Raw genomic sequence first — 19441 nt, forward strand, 5'->3', positions numbered from 1 at the left:
CTGATGACCCGCGATATTACGGTGTCAAGCCGTTCACACATGACCCAATAAAGAGGTGCGGGTGAGATGGTGTGTCATGTCATTGTCTCCTCTGTGGTTACCACTGGAGCCACCTGACAGAAACGGATTGCACTGTTTGATATGACACCTTGAGACAATTCATCAGCACACCCTTAATAATCCTACCCTGCAGGGCCTGCATAAGTAATGCTCTGCATGCATATTCATGAGTGTGCTGTTTCCTTTACAGGCCATTTCATTCAAAGCTAACCAATGTGGCGAAACAACTAGCTTGCATCTGGCCCTATTCTTTCTCTCCTCTCGGTCCTTTGATATGGACGCCAGCCTCTTTTTCTTCCTCCTCTTGTTCTGTTGTCATACCAGAAGATTATTTTTGGATGGAGAGAATGAGGCAGCGAGGACCCTGTGGCCCAGCTGCGGAAACAGCTGGCAGCGCTGAGGTGGGTGCAGCTGGATGGTGTCAGAGGTTCAAGTATTCAACACTGGACAGAATTGGGTGGAGAGAAGAACTACAGTGGAAGGAGAGTGGAGGGGGGGTCACTGAGGCCATAGGAAGCTGCTCAATACCTTTGGGTTTGTGATGTCTGTTCCTCCTCCTTATAAGTATCTATGTTTTTGCAAAAATGCAAAATTGTGCCCTTGTGGGAAATGCATTGACTTTGTAAAGTCACATTACTGGCATATACTCAACAAAATCAAATAACAGACTCCATTAACTTTTATTTGAAGATGTCTCCTCTGTTATCCCTATCCCTCATCTTGGTGGCGCTGTACGTCTCTGTATCTATGACAGCTCAGCAAACTGACTGCAAAAAAGAGACACAGTTGGACATTTTTTAAACTGTTTATAGCTGCAAGTGATTAAAGCACCAATGTGTTCACAAAATATTAAGAAGGATCACTTCATCCAAACTACACTAAATAAATAAAAAAAGTCGCCATGACTGAACAAACTCCATGCACTGCGTGCATGAGAAAAAGCCTGGAAGTGGACCTTGAGTTACGATTATTTTGTCAAACTACTATTTTCCAAGTTCAAGGTTTTCAAAACGCAGGCAAATAAATGTGAAACTATCTGCATGGTCGGACACCACTAGGGTAAATCGGAGAGCATGCTTTCTTATTAATGTGGGTGACCTGCCCTTTTAAAACAAATAATTATGGTCCACCACAAACCTGTTTATTTTTAATAAAAGTTACTTTATGAGTTTTTCCAACAAACACTGTCATTATTATAATTGTCCTCCGTACACCAGTTCACAGACTAACCTGTAGATTATGGTGGCTTTGTAGTTCTTGTCAAACTTCTGAATCAACCACTCAAGCTGTCGCTGATCCAAAGGTACGTTAGCTGCCTGCATGCGTGACAACATCATTTTCTCCAGTGCTCATCCATACAATAATAATGTTTTCATATGTTTTCAGTGCATTGTGAGAAATTGTCAACCTGACCTTTACAGCCTTCCTGAAGGCAGGGGTGGAGACCGTCATAGTTCCTTCTTTGTCCAAAGCCTGGAAGAAGTCCATGATGCTCTCATTTCTCTCTTTGAGGAATTTCTATGAAAGAATCAAGGCCATGTTTCAAATTTGGAAACAGTGTACACATGCAAAGAACTGATCTCTTGTTGTGAGCATAAACTTTAAGTATTTTGTTGTCACCAGATTTCTCTCCCTTCCTGACCACTGACCTGAAAGATCTGGAGGGCAGATAAGTTCCTGGTGACGGAGCTCATGACGCTGTACTGAACATCCAGAGCAGGACGCGTCTGACGGGCTTCTTCCAACAGCTCCACAAAGGCCTCACGCACAAACACTGTCTGCACGCACACATACACCGAAGTATTACTGCAGGCGGATGTAATCATCACATTCGCATACAGACAAGATTCATATTAATACTTAAGTTCATATGCTGAGGTGAAATTTGTTTTTGCTGCACTTACAGAAATATTGATCTCTTTCACTGCTGATTTCATGTTGTCTTTAACTGTTTTGAGCAGCGTCAGAGCTCCGATATTTGTCAGGGGGTTGTGGGAGAGCTGAAGAAAATATACACACACCAAAACTTACATTTAACAGAAATAAATCTACAGTTTCTTTGAGTGCAAAATGTTTCAAATCACCATGATGATGATCAAACACAACATAAAATACCAGTGCTTTCACCCTTTTGTCCGCTCACCTTGAGGACCCTTAGGGTGTCGTTGGTGGCCAGGCCCTGGCAGAGCAGTGTCACAGCCTGATCGTCTATATGGTTACCGCTGAGGTCCAGCAGCACCAGCGTGCTGTTTTGTCTCAGTGCTTGACCCAGTGACTCTGCCTCGATGTGGCCAAAACTGTTCCACGACAGCTGGAGCTGCTTCAGAGTTGAGTTTTGCTGAGGAAAGGAAAATGAAACAACGATGACCGGAAACAGGCCGTTGAATATACACTGAAGGCTTGTGCTTGAGTGTGTTACGTTAGTCACCTTCAGCCCAGCACTCAAACCCACTGCACTACGCATACAAAGGTGGTTCCAGCTCAGATTTAGGACTTTAATTGCTACATTTGTGCCTTTTAGAAAGAGGAAACAATTTTAAAAGGTCACAATACGTTTTAAAATTTAAGACACAAATTATACATCAAGTCTTTTTAAGTCAAACTGAAATTAAAATTAAATTAAAAATTCATTTTTGCAAAGAAATCAGTAAATAGAGTATATATCCTTGGTGTTAGTTTTGACTTGTGTATTTGGTACAAATTGTACTTACCAAAAAAATACATTTAAAGACACAATAGCACATATATTTTACAAGTTCTAATCCGGTGTCTCTGTGTGAATTGTTCCATTATCACTTGATGCTAAATACATGTTTGAACATTTGTTTTTTTTTTTATGAAAACTTATAAAATATTTGAGTGCTCAACTTGAACTCAGAGGTGTGTACATAATTTACCCAATCTAGCTAACTAGCTAACCCATCATAACACCACACTTGATCGTTAGCTTGCAGGTCGTAGTAGCTAGGAGAACAATATCATAGCTGGAGTGTGTTTAGATTTCAGTTAGCAAACCAGGCTATAGCTTTAGTACCACTTAAATTTCTATTTTCTTACATAAAAAGTTTAAAACTAATTTCAGTTGGACTTTAACCTCTAATATGTGTGTAAATTGGGTTTGCCTTACCTCCAAATTTACAAGGTTCATTCTTTGTTTATTCATTCGAAGGATTTGGCATCAGGATGTGACATTCTCCTAATACAGTCAGAAATTAACTACTGTACCTAACATATGACCTAGGTGTTCTCCTCCCGTGTCACCGATCTTGTTGTGACTGAGGTCCAGCTCTTTGACCACATAGTCACCCTGAGAAGAAAGAACATGTTGGATTGAAGCTTAATGCATATTTAGATGTGACAGTTTCTTGATTCATTAGTTGGGATATGGTCATGGAAAATGTATAGGAGCTCAAATGCTGTTTTGCCACATGGATTCAGCAGTACTTTGTACTAACCTTTAAAGCATCAGCAATGTATTTAGCAGCAGAATCATCAAAATCATTTCCTGAGGGAAGAAGGGGAATTATAATTTAATTACTAATCCAAAAAAAGAGCTCACTTGTCCTCTTAATTTCCAGTGTAATACAGTGATGCGCAGAGGTGAAAATAAAAATATCTTGAGAGGTGAAAGACTTGAAGACTTGATCACCTGAGAGTTTGATGGATTTGATGTGGTGATTATCTAACAGCATTCTGGAGATGATGTCTGCTCCCTCAAAGTGCAGCTGGTTGTCGGAAAGATTCTGAAGTAAAGACAGTCAGTTATTTTGGAGACGAAAAAAGCATTTGTGTATTCTAAGTAGTTTCAAAAAGATATCATTCCTCTAGCAGTTCAGAGCAGGTGAGTACCATGGTGTATACCAGGCAGATTTTTAAGAACTGGTGTATTCAGCGTGATAGTTTTAGAATAGATACTAGACTCTGAATGCTGATGTTAGTTTGAAACGTCTCCATCAGATGGCGTGTCCCCTCTGCCTGAAGTGTGTTGTCCTCCAGCTCAAGGTTGGTGATGGTATTATCAGTCTAAAACACAAAATAATTAATTACTTGTATTCTAATTACAAATTAATTAATGACTGAAAATGAAACACCTGTCAGATCCCATTTCTCTGCATTGAAAATTTAAGAAACGAGAAACTATCACTAGCTTATTGCAGAACCAATACTTCATGTGTCATCATGGCATAATATTTTTAAAAGGATTTACAGAGGGAAGAACTTTAGTAAATATGACCCCATCCATAACCTTATTGTATGAAAATATAATGGTTCTGTTGAATTTTGGTGATCATTGAAATAATTGTTTCATTAAAGTGAAAATCTAGGTAAAGGGATTGAAGGCCCCTACTTTCAGAATTATGGCCAGAGCTTTGGCCCCCCGAGGTCCCACATCACAGTGGTTCAGGTTGAGATTGGCTTCATCCAAGTGGCGGAAGAAGGAGGAAACAGGAACGGCCCCTGTACGGCGACAGGCCTGCAGGTACAGCTCTGCACGAGACAAACTCTGTCTCTGATTGGTGGTCGCTGAGAAGAAGTCGGAGAGAAGAGGTGAGGGGGTTGAAGACTGTGCATCCATCGATATCATACTGTATGGTCACTTTAACCTACTGTCTGTTTCCAGATCAGTGTCCCACTCATCACCACGGTTGCCCTCTTGGCCCTGGGTTGGCTTCTCCATCTGATCCTGGCCTCCCGTGGGCAGGACTGACTGATTAGATGGCTGCGGCTCTTGCGCTTGCTGCTCCTCATTGAGCTGAAGACCTGCAATGTCTTTCTGATCCATCATACCACAAGATACTGAGAGCCTCACCTGTATCTGCACTACACCTGCACAAACCACTGCGGAGGAGAAAGGTGAGGCTAGCTGTTACTGAAAGTTTTCTGTTGCAGTGTCAGCTGAAATACTATGAAATACCACTGGTGGAAAGTAAGAAAGTACATTTACTCAAGTACTGCACTTCAGATCCTTGTACTTTCATGTTACTTTATGCTTCTACTCCACTACATTTCAGAGGCAAATATTGCACTTTTTACTCCATTGCATTTATTTGCTAACTTTGTTACTTTGCATATTCAGATTAAAAATACAAAATATAATCAACAAATAAATTATGATGTAGGCTAATATTATTGGTCAAGTTAACTTAACTAATTAACTTGATTGATCCCTGGGAGAAATTTACAAGCTACCAAGCAGAGTATATAAAGTAGCTGAAATTAGACACAAATTACACCATTCTGCATAATAATAGTACACTACATAAGAGTACTTTTACTTTTGGTACTTTAAATACTTTTTAACTTCGATTGCATGGCTTTTACTTGTAAGAGAGTATTTCTACACTGTGGTATTGATACTGTATGCAGTATGAAAAAGCTTTTCTTGACAGTTAACACTAACTTAGCCGTTGGGTCAATTATTACCAAACGTTAGCTAACAGTTAGCTAGGTTAGTTAAAAGGTTTCACTGAAATTAATATGAGTTTGTTGAAGCCCCAGTTGATATGTGACAATGAAGGCGATGAACTGTCGTTTCTAGTTAGCATTAATTATTATATGTTTTCAGACAATTCTTTAATCAGGCGGTTAACGTTAGCTAACGTTAGAGCAGACCAAGGTCTCCTTTTGGGCCAAAATAAAATGAATACATTTTATGTTTAAAACAAACATTCACTTTCATGTTTAACAGGCATGTAAAAATTCGTTTATTGTTCAGAGTAAGGAAAACAGGAGCCTACCTGAATGAGTTTGATCACTTTCTGAAGTAATGTTATAATCTGTTAAAAAAAAAAAAAAAAAAAAAGATAAACGTTTGACCACAGAAAACAAACGGCTGTTGCAAGAATATTCGAATTCTCGAAGCAAAATCCGGTTGATGGAGGTCGACGAAAATAATGATGAGAAAAGAAAAGAAAATGAAGTATGTGGAGTAACTGACCACATATCAAACAGTATATGGTTACAACATAACCGTGAGATGTCGAATTGATTTACCGAGTCTAGTACAAATCATGCAGTTCACAAAACAATCCGCTAGATGGAGCTGTTGACCGCAGTCTGGGTCAAGGCTTACACACTATATCTACTGCATGACACAGTAGATGCAATTCAGCACAATACCCCCACAATAAACTTTATTCAAGTGTAAATTATTGTTGTTGTTGCACTACTGTATACGTCAAGTGTTCTTGTTATTTTGTCCACCCCCTGTAGTTGGAAGATGAAGAGTATTATGACAGAAATCTTGTAACTATTCAATGTTTTTGCTCATCTTAACCACGGAGGGTTTATTCTTTAGCATTTTTATGGCTCATGCAAGCAAGTATAAGGAGGAATCATATGTTTGAAGATAAATGTATTGATCATGTTGTTATAATATTAACTGAATATATTACTTAGAAGACTATCATTGAGGTCAGGCAAGAGTGCGTTTTTTTTCTCTCCATCGAAGTATTAAGTGTGAATGCGAGAAATCAAAAACATATTTTTTTAAGGACACGACTTATATCTGTGGTTAACTTTTTCCTGCAGTCAAAATTAAAATGTCACTCGGTGTAGTGAAGGTGAGGTTCTCCTCCTTCAGCAAACGGTTGTCTTGTAATGACATAACTATTACACAATAATTATTATATAACAAAAACTGAACACAATACTGCAAAGTGTTACTTAAATTACTCTGTAAAAACAAAGAAAGTGAAATAAAAACTCAATTTACTTATAATTCAATTATTATCATACCAATTAGGGAAAGGCTTTTCTTTAAAGGCAGCTTTAAAGAAAGCAATAAAATCTCAGGATAAATTCTAAAGTTGAGCTACCAGTGAAGGGCAGCAAGAGCTGGAGTGGTACGTGGTCAAGTTTGTTGGAGCGATGTCAGCAGCTTTCTGTTCTGGAGATATTTCTCCTGCTGAGCCCTGAACAAAGGGAGCTGCAATAATCAGGCATGAATGACCTTTTTGGACTTTTGCAAATGAAAGTAAAAGCCTAATTTTGACAATGTGCCTCAGCTGAAGAAAACATGATTGCACAACTTTTGTCACTTGATTGTTTGGGTGTCATGATGCAAGAACTCTGATTCATTTCACTGAAGAAGAAACCTGAGATAATGCACGTCTGAAGGAGTAAAACGAAATAACAAGACATGCTCTTTCTTGTAGTTAGAAAATAAAATTTAATCTATTCAGGGTACCAGAGTCATACATAGCAGATAGAGGTCCAGAACAGACATACTCAGCTGAAAAGATTTCTGCTTGTTTTCACAGCTGTTTGACAGCGCAACATGACAGACAGACTGGAAAGATTGAAAAGACAAATCACATCAAGTGATTAACAAGCATTTCATATATGTTTATGTATACAAAGCAGTATAAAACAAGTACAATTATGGACAGACAACAAGTCCAAAAAACAAGGGTGTAAACATTTTGTGTATATGTGCTTTTCATGACGCCAGCGTCACCACAAATCGGATCAACCGCTAACTGCCATCGTCGAGGCAGGGTATAGAAATCAACATTACAAAAACAAAAAAAACTCTACTCCGTCTGGTGTACTTGTATTGAGTATTGTATCCTAAAAACTCTACACCTGTATATTTCGGCTAGCATACAAAAGGAAAACTGCAGAACACTACGCCTTTGTGGGCCTCTGCATTGAAACAATGCCACACAATCTACTCAGGGCTTTTGTAACAGAGCACCATATTGATATTAGTGTGTTTCCTCAGCGTTGTTTCCAGTAGTACTCTACTGTTTCCATTGGTCCCTTTTATGTAGAGATGGTTGAAGTAACAACTAGGCACAGCGGGTGTCAACAACAACACTTAATGCAGAGATGAAACTGGGTATTTCCAGTCTTCCAATGGACAGAGCCAGCTCATGTAGCAGTACTAAAGAAGCCCTGCAACCTCAGGTCTATGGGCAGTCTCCAAAAGTCTTCATCTTGGAGCTCAAGTGCTTGTTTAGAAATGTATTGCCAGTTATGTTTCCATTTAAATGGCTGCCATGGTGGTGCTAGTTTGGGCTTCAGGGACTCCACGTCCCTGGTTTCCCGGTTTCACTTGCCGTCGGCAGAGAGCTGCTCCAGCAGGGGGTTGGCCTCGCTCTCGGGCGTTTTGACGCTGTCGGTCCTCACGATGCAGGTGGGCCTGTGGAGATTGAGCATCACCATTAGCTGCTGCCTCTCCAGACGGAGCTCCTCGATCTGGGCCTTCAGGTCGGAGTTAACCATCTCCAGACGCTCCGATTCCTGAACAGAGATGTTGAATTATTAGATACTGCTTGACAAATAATAAGTACTTAGAAGTTGTTAATCTTACACCTGTCAGTTTTTGTCACTTCAGAAATTACCCATGACTTTAAGTTGTGCAGGTGTAATAATCCTGATTGTATAAACCAGGCTTGTATTAGCCGGATCGTTGGCGTTGGAGTTTGGCTGAATGGCTTAAGCATGAATCAGCTGTTCATGTTAACTGAAGCTAATCTTGGCTGCTCAGCATGCAGTGCTGTGTAATGAACTCACCCTTTGAAGGAAGTCAGTTCGTTCCTTCTTTTTGTTTCGGCATCGCGCAGCTGCTACCTTGTTTTTCTCTCGTCTCCGTTTCCTCCTTTCCTCATCTTCATCCATCTGCAAACACAATGTATTGTTAATATGAGAAACAGGCATTATATGAATGTATCTTATATGAAGAAAAATCTGATTATTACTTTCTAAGTTACATAAACCTACACCCAGTAGTAGTGATCACCTAGATGGAAAATGTTGTGCAACTTCTACAGTAATTCTTGTTGTAAACACTAGAGGGGGCAAAATGCAACTTACAAAATTAACATGCCTAAGTCTTATACTGTTTATCATGCCCACATACTGTATACATGTATGCTTATCATTTTAATCTACTTATTTGCATGAAATTAAATGATTTAATTGTTTAATCTTTAAATGGCAGGTTTTATAACCACCTCAGGGCAATTTTATAGATAGAGAGAGATAATATTTTATTTATACCAAGCCTGCAGTTAGAACATTTACAATTAATTGTAAAAACACTGTCTCTGAGCAACTGGCACCAGAATATAAAATCACTTCAGTCACGCTCTTACTTATTCTTTCCATCACAGACCATAAATCCAAATGGCTTGCCTGTGATACTGAAACGAATCATATGGTTCTTTACTGACAAATGTTAGCTGGAGAATGATTTTAAGAAAGGGCTTTGAGACATCCTGAATCTAACAACTTCCTTCTTGTTTCTACCCTCTGACTTGATTTATATCTTTCACACACCCTACTCCTGCACTATTTCCTCTTTTCTCCTCTTCCTCCTCACCTCTGTCTTGATGGCCAGCGGCCTCTTCCCCAGCCTCCCCAGGAAATGCAGAGGGGACAGCATGGTGCCCAGCTGGCGGAAGTCAGCCAGCTTAAGTTGATCAGTGAGCGTGGTGGCCGAGATGCCCGCCAGCGGGCCCAGGCTGGGCAGGGAGCCCGCCGCCAGCGAAGGGTCAGGTATCTGTCCCGGCATCATGTCCGACCCGGCCACCACCGCCGCTATGGAGAGAGAAAGAGGAAGAGAGGGAACTATTAGGACAATTATGCTGACAATTATGAAAATTCAGTGCAACGTTTTTAGTAAATACAGTGGAAAGCAAAGTACAAAGTGTGTACACACCTTTTTAAAAATTCTAGTTTTTAATGCATTTGGCCTAAAATAACAACCGATTAAATCACATTAAAAAACAAGTGAATGCACTAAAAAAAACCTGGTTCCATAAGTCAAAAAGCATACTTTAAAAAGACTTTAGATATCCTGTATTCTTGTAATCACTGTTTGGTATAGTACTGAGGTGGGTAGGCCTATGCGTTATGTGCTGAACTTAAAGGCAGTAATTCCTTATAGATCAATTTGTTTGTTATTGTGGGGGGATTATTGTATAGAATAACTTTTCATTCTTCTACTCTCTGGAGGTAACATGTATACCCTTCTTCCTTGATCATATTGCAGCCATCAGACAGCATCTGTTGTCTTTATTATGATCTTATAGTATTGGCATTTTATCCACAAAACGATTAATTTACAGTCTTCTGTCCTTGTCATCAAACATCTCTCTAAATACGGGTTGTTGTTTCCAAGAATGCATTCAAACATTGACAGCTTTGACAGCTGTGTTATCTTCTTAGTCAGCAGCCGTTGAAAAAATAAACTTCACACTGTCAGCAGCTACAACACTCATCTCTGTAGTTTCACATGCAAAGGGAAGCCATGAAGCCCTTCAGTATGAAACCGAGGGCTATCTTCTACATTCATGCCTCTGATAATCTGCAGAGTGGTTTTCGTCTTGAATGTTCATTTGGTTTTCGTAAAGAGGATTCAAAGGATATCAAAAGCATTCATGTCAAAACAGAGCAAGTAACACTCATCCATTCCACTGCCACCCTCTTTCAACAATTTGAGGTAGTTTAGAGGGGTTGACCGCAGCACTTTTTAATGTAATCAGGGAGGAATGAGGGACCGGGAGGAGAAAAGGGAGAACTTTCGCAGGCCTAAAGGAAGTGGCTGGAGAATTAAGACGTCTCTCTAATTACTGTAAGACCAAGAGTTGGAAAACTTCTGATGGCCAAATAAAAAACAAATGTTACAGATGGGAACAGCGTAACATGAGCTGACTGTGTCCTGCCCATCCCTGCAATCTCTGAGGAGAGACAGACACCAGTGAATTTCAGAAAGGTCTGACAAGAAATTGTTCCTCTTACTGTTCAGCAAAATAAAAAATATCCTGCAAGTAAGTGGGTAAAAGTTAGGTAATAGAGGCAAACATTCATCTGCCAATCCACATTTTCTGCTGATGAAACGTTAAACCCCATAGAAACAGAATCACTGGGTGGATCAAATTTGTTTTTGCATGGCTGATACAACTGAACAACTGATACTTCAATAACTTTGGCACGCTGACATAATGTCAGCTAGGATTACGGGCTAAACTCAAGCTAGCTACGAGGAGTTTTAAAAAGATCGATGATATCTGTGTGACTTCTACATTAACAGCTTGATTCACATTTGCCTCCCGAGTGTTCGACCGAAGCTGAACCTCTACAGGTTGGGCACGAAGTGAACAAAGCTCCTCTCATATGGAACCAACAAAGACGTGTATTGTGAGGTGCTGCGGAAACAGCTGACTTTCCTGGTGGGTGACTGGCTGACAGGCCAACTGTATTGTAACTAATTTAAACCAAGTTTTTCTTTCTTTTTGCAGGACTGAGAGACATGCTCTATTACAAAAGTCATAGAGGAGGTAATGAAAAAAACAAGGTTATGTAACTCTATTCTAATGTACTCCACCCTGCTTATGGGCTGGTCTCAAAGTGTTTTTACAGTTGGACTGCAGTTTACTGTCGAGCATGGTGGAAACTAAATCAGCTCACTTTTAGCAAGAGGAAATCAATTCTGAAGCGCAATAGTGTTGCTTGTCTGCTAAAGGATTTAGACTGATTTAGATACATCTGTCACGTAAACGCTTCAAATTCATTATATGTATCGTCTACATTATAACTCATCACTTTGATTGTTATGTGTAGCAAGTATGGTGCACTTAAACAAATTAAGTCTAATGCAGTACAACCACAATCTCACGTTTTTGGGGGAGATTACTGCATGTAGCATACTATAAAATTCCTATATTAATTACCTAAAACATTAGGTATTACAGTTGTCTTTCAGCTAATCTCCACACTACTTTTGACCTGTTCCTTAACACCTTCAGTCTGCTCCAAGGACAAGTTGGTGTGTGGAGCCAGTGTCCAATGAGGCATTTTATTATTTAAATCCCGACTGCCCCCCCCCCCCCCCCCCCACTGTATGTATACTCCCATTTACACTGCACTTGGCAGCAGCCTGTTGTTTTTGCTGGAGACGAAAAGAACAAGACAGCCCTGGTAAAAGTCTCTCTCACATAAAATTCCCGTTCTCTCTAACTCCCAGGAGAGGTGGAGGAATGGAAGGTGCCAAGGCCTTCTCTCTCTGCAGAGAGGCTGTCTAAGAACAAGACAAACCATATGGCAGCTAATCCTGATGAATGAAGGAGAGAGAGAGCTCTTTAAAAATGGCCAGACTATAGTATAACCGGTTGGGCTGAAGTGACTGAGCCACTACATTTACTATAAAGTCCTCTGTAAGCTTACAAAAACAATCACCACATTTAAGATTATTCATTAGCGTTGACTATTACACCACATCACCGCACGGTAGCTCGCCACCTCCAGTCATTTCAATGAGGGGAAGGCAGTAGAGGGGAAGCGGTTTCGATCCTGCGGAAGGGGTATGAAGCGGTTGCCGCCCTGGCTTCAAATAGAAGGGGCATCCCATGTCAGAAAGAAGAGCAATGGAGGAGCTGATAATGCTGCTGTCTGAGTACCCAGAGTTCTTACATTGCTCATTGCCAACCAATAACTGTGGTGGAATTCAAAAGATGCAATACAAACTAACCCCTAGGTTGAGAGAACAGCCACAGGAACTGAAGCACCCATTAGGAATGACTGAGCAAATCGCTTTCAGAGCCAAAATGGAGTCCAATTTCCAAGTTGGCTAGACACTCAGGACCAGTGTACAGACTCAGATTAGGCTCCGTCCTGGACAAACATGATTTTTCAATGGAAACTGACACTAAAAAAAATAAGTAAATTCAGGAATAATCATATTTTATGTCTATTAGACTGGCTCGTAGACAGTACATTGTAATGAAACCCTGCTCAGTCAGACATATTGCAAGGAAAGCCCCCATTCCTTACTATGGCTTGTTGAAGCATGCAGCTGAGTGCAGACCTCGCCACACACACACATACGCAGAAGTACACATTCAGTACATAAACATACATAAACCTGCATTGTCTGCATGACATCAGATCACACAACTCAAAAACCCAGAAAGGTAGTTTTGCCAGCGGCCTCCAAAACAAAGGTGAAATAATGTCTGTAGCAAGATGCCTATCAATTATGAGACATAAAAGTGAGTTATACACCATTCCAGACAATTTATAGTACTGTTGTAAACTCAAAAAGGATAACAGACTCTTAACGTGCCTCGCTTTTGAGTTAAACGTGACTTTTAAGTTGAGTAGAAAGTTTGTTTTATGTTTAATCTGTTCCGTCTCTTTCAACTTGCCACACAAGCCACAGTAAAAAATTTAAAATCCCCTTTGCAACTTCAACACCTTGTCAAGCCTCGAGACATGAAACCCTAAAGAAGTCTCATCGGTAGAACACGGGGAAAGTTTGCTGATGCATGTCTCGTAGTGTGTAATTATACCCAAAAGTGTGAGTCAAAGTGATTTTTACATTTTCAAAAGAGGGGTATTTTTCTGTCTTTTTTTCTGTCAGCAGCCCGTAGCCGAGGATTAGTGGTCAGCGTTTGATGATGCAATGCCGTTACTGTGCTTTTGCAGTCGAGCAGAAAGGCCAGTGCCACAGCTTTTAGGCCCACACTAGCCTCAAACAAAGACACCTACACAGCCCAGCACCGCTGCCTCTCAGGGCTAACTGAGAGGAGACGGGCTGAAGCCAAGGGCGGGGAGCGGAAATGTCATGTATTAGTTATGAAATATAGGACCTCTAAGCAGGCTCTGGCTTCAGCCCAAAACTAATCTAACTGCATGTGAGCCGTAGATAGCTGGAGGTGTGTGTGAAGAGTGTGTCAGAAGCTGCGTTTCCACTGTAGGAACTTTCCCCAGGGGCTAGGAACCTTTGGAGGAACTCCTGCGTTTCCATTGCAGGGACCAGGGTCTAAATCAAGTTCTGGGGACATTATTTTACCTGCTCGGGGGGTAGTACTTTCCAAAAGTACAGGAACTTTGAGAGTTGGGCTTGCAGCGCTGAACATTTCTGATGGGTCAAGTACTCACATTTTACTTTATCCGCGAACCAGTTTGTTTTGTTACAGAAGAAAGCATACGACGGACTAAGTGCAGGCCTTACTGAGCATTATTGAGCTCCTCCATGCTGGTGCCTGTCCGTCGCTTTAAATTACGTCGTCGTTGTGGTGTAGTCACGTGCAAAAGTTACGCGTAAAAACAGCCGCCGCTTTTTCAAACGTCAGCAGGGTAATCTGCCTAATCTTCGCAGGTCTTTAGAGCGCAGTGGAAACGCAAACAACGGCTGGAACCTTTTAGTTCCTTGAAAAGTAGTTCCTGGGACTAAACGTACTGGGTAGTTTGGGGGCAAACGCAGCTAGAGTGTGCATGTGAGGGCTCCTATATGTGAATGTGCAAGGAGTCAGTATGTCCTATATACATTCACAATCCACTGGTTTCTTTGCTCACATACTTTATCTGTCTTCAGCTCGACCGAATGTGTCCATTTCCTGAGTCATTCCTGAGAGCAATTAGCAGCACTGAGGAATTCAGCCCCTTACCAATAGCCAGCAGCACGACTGGAGGCCCTATTATCCTCATCCCCTATAGAGACGGTGAAGGAGAGGGGTGGGGGGTTACAGGGGCTTTTCAAAAGCTACTCATTACCTTCACATACTGTTGCTTTTTAAAAAGGAGCCCATTAACAGCTAACCTCATTTTGGTGACTGAAAGCAAGAGTCAAAAGTATTTGCTTGCTAATTTATCTTTGCCTGAGACACAGTTAAATTTTTGTCCTGCCAGACTACTCAACTTTAAATCACTGGATCATGGTATTACGGGAAAGACATGCAAACTTTCCAAGATGCTACTTACTTACAGTTTTTGTCAGTGTACTTTATTAAAGTCTTATTTTGGACTAATAAGGCATTGCACAGCCCACACACCAGCATCTTGCAAAACTCTTGCAAACAGCTTCTACAGTTCTACACGAGCGCTGACAAAACGAACAATGAGCGCAAAGGCTCGGGCCAAGGCACGCTCTCAATCTCTGGCCAAGGTCTCAGCGATCATCATTACCGTCTGCACTCAAGTCAGACTGTGTGTTGAGTTACAGCCTTTCGCAATCCTCTGAGGAAACCAGGAAATTTGGCACCAACTTTCCTCGAGGACAGGACAGTCCAAATATACAGTATCAACATTCCTCCAACCCCTCGTTATATTTTCATTGGATAGACAAGACAAAGGCATGAGAAGGGAAGAGACACCGTAATAACGGCCGTTGCTCTGATCATGCTGCGGTCATCTCTGGCCATTAAACTCAAGGGTGATAGTGTGTGGGAGTGGAAGTGATTATGACAATAGAAAATGGGCAAAACAGCTGCTGCAGATGGAAGGAATCTTTCAAAATTCCTCTTGTGAAGATGACTAAACCTTCCAAAAGCAATTCAATGTAATTATTATCATTTATTATTGTCAATGATGATGAAACCCTCGGCTGCAGCAGTAATAAGCAAGCTTAATTTCCCTTCACAATTACAGTTTGGATGTCTCAGCAGTGAGCAAGCTAGAGTAGAGTGCATGCCGAGGTTATCTTTTGTTCACAATGAAATTACACAAGAGAGCAGGAAGTTTAACTATTGCATTTTATTGTAGACTTCAGCCCCAAGAATGAAAAGTTTTTCAGGCAAATAGAAACACAAAGCACCTGCAGATATGCACAAGGCGAGAGGACTGTGGCTGCCTTCATTCAAACATTACGATGTGATCGTTGGCTGGGTTCCTGCTTGGCCTGCTTCATGCCATTCAAACAGTCACACATCTATATTCTGCATCTGGGTGGTCCTGGTTGAATTATTATAATGTTACTATTTTTCTCCACATTGTAAATCAGGATTAGACTTTGCATGGCACTGATCTTTGGCCTGGCTCAGACATGGATTAAATGAATCAAAATACAAAATGCAGACAAAAGCCATTTCAAATGTATGGCGTCTATGACAAATCCAAGGCAAGTTATGTGCAATCCCTGACATTAAGATATTGGCCAACCAAGTCCAGAAAATCAGATTAATGCCGCCTATTGAGGCAATCACCATTATTGTGTAACGTGGTTGTCACTTTAATGCTGTTTCATACTTTGTCCTCATCTACCCCACTTCAAGCAGACGCTTGCTCTGATTAAACAAGCCCCAGTGTCTGCAGGGCACTATATGTGTTCAATCCCTTTGTTGCTCTCCAAGACTGTGAGCTAAAGGTCAATGTTTAGGTCGACATTTAGTGACAAGACTGTTTTTTTGTGCAAATAGAGAAAACTGGCTTCAAGTGCAAAAGAAATTCAGGAAATCATAACTATGTAAAGGCCTTTTAAAAAGGAGCTTTTACTGTGCTCTTTTCTTTAAAAAAAACAAAACACTGGCATTAATGCCTCTTCTCTCAGTTACACCTTTGGACATTTGAGAGTTTGCTTCCACAGAGTACATCTGGTCTGTCCTGACACACTGTTTTTACAAACCATGTGGAAAGGCTTATGGGTACTACAATGTGATACTGATAATGTGATACACGCAGCAGTGAATAGCTGCTCCCCCAGCATTAGTATTAGTATCATTGAGCCTAGCTGTTGCATAGTTGGCTCGCTCGCCTGCAATGCGTCTGCTGTCTATTCAGTGTACTGGGGTGCAGCTTGGCAATTCCAGCTCTCCAGAGACGCACTGGAAGGCATTTATACTTAAAATAAACCCTGTGCGCCCACGTCCAGCCTCTCAGTCCTGTCGGCCCTGCGCTGCTTGTCGGCTCGCCAGCCCTTCCCCATTAATCCACTGCAGCGTTCCATTTATGCAGAAACCATCCTACGGATGTGCCCGGGCAGGCGCTGGGGCATTTAAACCCTCTGCAACATACGCGCGTTCACTTAGGCAAACGCAGATAGAGACACAAAGGAAACGTATATATAAAGAACACACAAATAGTTTCCCCTGCATGGCATGTAGTTGTACGAGCAGGCACTGCACCAGCTGCAGAGCTCAATACTCAAGCACTCAATATACAGGAAAACACTGAACCTATGAACTTGCAAGTCACAAACCCACACACATGCACAAGATCCACCCCTATCCATCATATTTCTCATTCCATGATTGGCCTTTAACCTTCAGGCCAACAGGGGCAGATAACTAAAGCTACGTCTGGCCTAGATAGAGTTACTGTCACACAGTAAAGTGTAAATCTTTTCAAAGACCCTGATGTGGACAAGAGGATGATATTTACTGGCTCATCACAACAGCACAGGGAAAACAAAGAATTGTTGTGTTATCAAGAAGTGTAATACATGCACACACACACACACACACACACACAGTTTCCCTCATCCAGTGCAGGAAAGGTACAGTTAAACGCACAGAGCATGTGCACTATGATGGGCCAAAGATCACAAATGTGAGCCAATCTGGGTGTACATTCTTGGCTGTACTCACATGCTGCCAAATAAACTTCACACTTCATTTACATCACTTATATTTCAAGGTGAACTAGCTATGCCAAGAAAAGTTTTTTTAGTGGAGCAGAAGGTGGTACTCAAGAGAGCATCCCTGGTTCATTTAATGTAAATCTGTTTTAAATACACAATACTTACTCAGAGAAAACTTGTCAGTCGTCTTCTGTCAATGATGTAACTGTGTTTGGACGCTGTAGAAAGGTAATAAGATATTAATTACTATTCATAATAGAAGTATTAGCATTGTTGAGAGCTGAAACGACAAGTCGATTGATTGATCAACCAACTGATTGATTAACCAAAAACAATCATCAAGCAAAAGTGCCAAACATTCTCTGGTTCCTGTTTCTCACATGTGAGGATTTTCTTATTTTCTGTTGTTTTTGAATCAAAACAAACTATCTGAAGACATCGCCTTGGGCTCTGGGAAATTTTGATGGACAGTTTTTAGTTTATAGACTGAACAATTAACTGATTAATCAAAAAATAATTAACAGATATATTAATTGATAATAAAAAATAATCATTAGTTGGTGCCGTAATTATTATTTCTCCATCAATACCGACAGAGAAACACTGTTATCTTACAGTCATTTTGCAAATCTGGTATTCTTATCTATCAGTTGCATGCAGTGTTGACTTTCAAGTAGCTAGTAGTAGTGAAAGTAGTACAAGAATTGGGCAAAGGTAGAGGAACTGGACGAGCTAGCCGATTCTAATGTTACAACAGTCTAGACATATGGCATGACTGTACAGCAGTAACAAAGGTTAATTCACATGTTTCTGTAATGTGAAATTATAAAACCTTGCAGACTCCGGGCAGTTTGGTGCGCCAGCCTAGCTTAGCTAGCAGTTACTTTGAAACCCCACGGCGTGCGGCGTGTATAGCGTTACATAACTGTCTTCACAAGGCTAACCGACACTTCTCCTGTTTAGCAACACTGAAATTAAGACTCCCGAGATGAAAATACCTTCAGTCCGACACAAACTGGTGCGTAGTTTAGCCAACAGGTCTGTAAATAACGAGCTGTAAAGCGACAGTTGCTACAACAGTTGTAACAACAACGTACTCAACTTAAATTGACTTCTGCTGTAGGAGCATGGAAAACTTTAAAACTATTAAAACCCCAGACTTTCTACAGCAATTAAATACATCATCATATATTGATATTTACTGACACAAATACAACGCAAAAAAAAACTCATGTAGGAAAACAAAAATCAGTGTGTTATGCCTCTACAACGTGGTGAGGAAAAAGTGCAATAAATGTGCAAAAACGTGACGCCTGTGCCAACATTTAGCTAACTACTAGCGCAAAAACCAAGACAAGGGGAAATAAAAGCGACATAGCTCGACGGTTCACACACAGACTTACCTGTTGTGCGTCCAAAATCCGCAGTAATAATGGGACGGTGCGGGAGTTAGGAGTCGGATGTAGGTTTTGGGACTAGCTGAGGTCGTTGCATCAGCCCGCTTAAGTACTGGTCTTGTCTGTGAGGTCTGTGCGCGCTCAGGAATGCGGAACTGCTCTCCCGTACGTAAGCGTGGATGAAAATAATGTAAGAGGAGGGCTGGAGAGTTTTGTTTGCTCCACCCCTAGCAACCAAAAAAACATACACAGACTGGAGGAGAGGAAAGTTTCAGCTGAGGGACAGATAGAGAGATAGACACCCGCCTCAAGCCATAAACGAGTCAATAAATAAAGTTATGGCTATAAACACACATACACTCGTCTTAGCTGCAGGTGTTTTATTATTTGACAGAAGGTGGGGGTGAGACAATTGAGCCCTTGCCAGCAATAAAATGCAAAAATATAACTGTCCAATTGGTATCTTATTTATAACCTACAATACAGGTCAAAACCAAGTCTGACAGATGCTTTAATTTGTGTCAGTAGGTGCAAGAAATTTGAATACATTTGGAGCTTATGGTGTGGCACTGCTCCCAAGCATTTTGGATTGTGACCCCTTAAACAAACCAGTGTCTACCTGTGACCTCCTCCTCACAAGTTATGACCTGAGATGTGAGTAGTCTCTGATTGTTTCATT

The 19441-nt window shown here is 40.9% G+C and overlaps 2 protein-coding genes across 2 annotated transcripts; both read right to left on the reverse strand.

Annotated features, from left to right (window-relative positions):
- Positions 1–768: 768 nt before the first annotated feature.
- LOC139302721 (leucine-rich repeat-containing protein 74A-like) lies at positions 769–4843 on the reverse strand. Its single transcript, XM_070926434.1, has 13 exons — positions 4669–4843; positions 4409–4584; positions 3976–4083; positions 3710–3803; positions 3516–3565; positions 3286–3367; positions 2489–2574; positions 2188–2398; positions 1965–2086; positions 1710–1838; positions 1474–1578; positions 1291–1376; positions 769–823 (listed from the first exon to the last, which is right to left on the reverse strand). Exons 1-13 carry the CDS (start codon positions 4841–4843, stop codon positions 769–771), a joined length of 1479 nt encoding a protein of 492 aa, XP_070782535.1.
- A 2543-nt stretch (positions 4844–7386) lies between these two features.
- LOC139301903 (jun dimerization protein 2-like) lies at positions 7387–18855 on the reverse strand. The gene is made up of 5 exons (XM_070925399.1): positions 18769–18855; positions 17531–17583; positions 9389–9606; positions 8581–8685; positions 7387–8307 (listed from the first exon to the last, which is right to left on the reverse strand). The coding sequence occupies exons 3-5, from the start codon at positions 9581–9583 to the stop codon at positions 8116–8118; spliced, it is 492 nt and encodes a 163-aa protein (XP_070781500.1). The 5' UTR covers positions 9584–9606; positions 17531–17583; positions 18769–18855; the 3' UTR covers positions 7387–8115.
- Positions 18856–19441: the final 586 nt, after the last annotated feature.

This window comes from Enoplosus armatus, chromosome 19, assembly GCF_043641665.1.
Source record: "Enoplosus armatus isolate fEnoArm2 chromosome 19, fEnoArm2.hap1, whole genome shotgun sequence".
Lineage (NCBI taxonomy): Eukaryota > Metazoa > Chordata > Actinopteri > Centrarchiformes > Enoplosidae > Enoplosus > Enoplosus armatus.

Excerpts from the sequence above, each read along its gene's own strand:
- LOC139302721 (XM_070926434.1), bottom strand. The coding sequence starts at position 4,843 with ATGGATCAGAAAGACATTGCAGGTCTTCAGCTCAATGAGGAGCAGCAA. Across the intron at positions 1,377-1,473 it reads CCTTCAGGAAGGCTGTAAAG|GCAGCTAACGTACCTTTGGA; the intron begins GTCAGGTTGACA and ends TCACGCATGCAG. Across the intron at positions 824-1,290 it reads AAAGCCACCATAATCTACAG|TTTGCTGAGCTGTCATAGAT; the intron begins GTTAGTCTGTGA and ends TTTTGCAGTCAG.
- LOC139301903 (XM_070925399.1), bottom strand. The coding sequence starts at position 9,583 with ATGATGCCGGGACAGATACCTGACCCTTCGCTGGCGGCGGGCTCCCTG. Across the intron at positions 8,686-9,388 it reads CGCTGGCCATCAAGACAGAG|ATGGATGAAGATGAGGAAAG; the intron begins GTGAGGAGGAAG and ends TTGTGTTTGCAG. Across the intron at positions 8,308-8,580 it reads GAACTGACTTCCTTCAAAGG|GAATCGGAGCGTCTGGAGAT; the intron begins GTGAGTTCATTA and ends ATCTCTGTTCAG.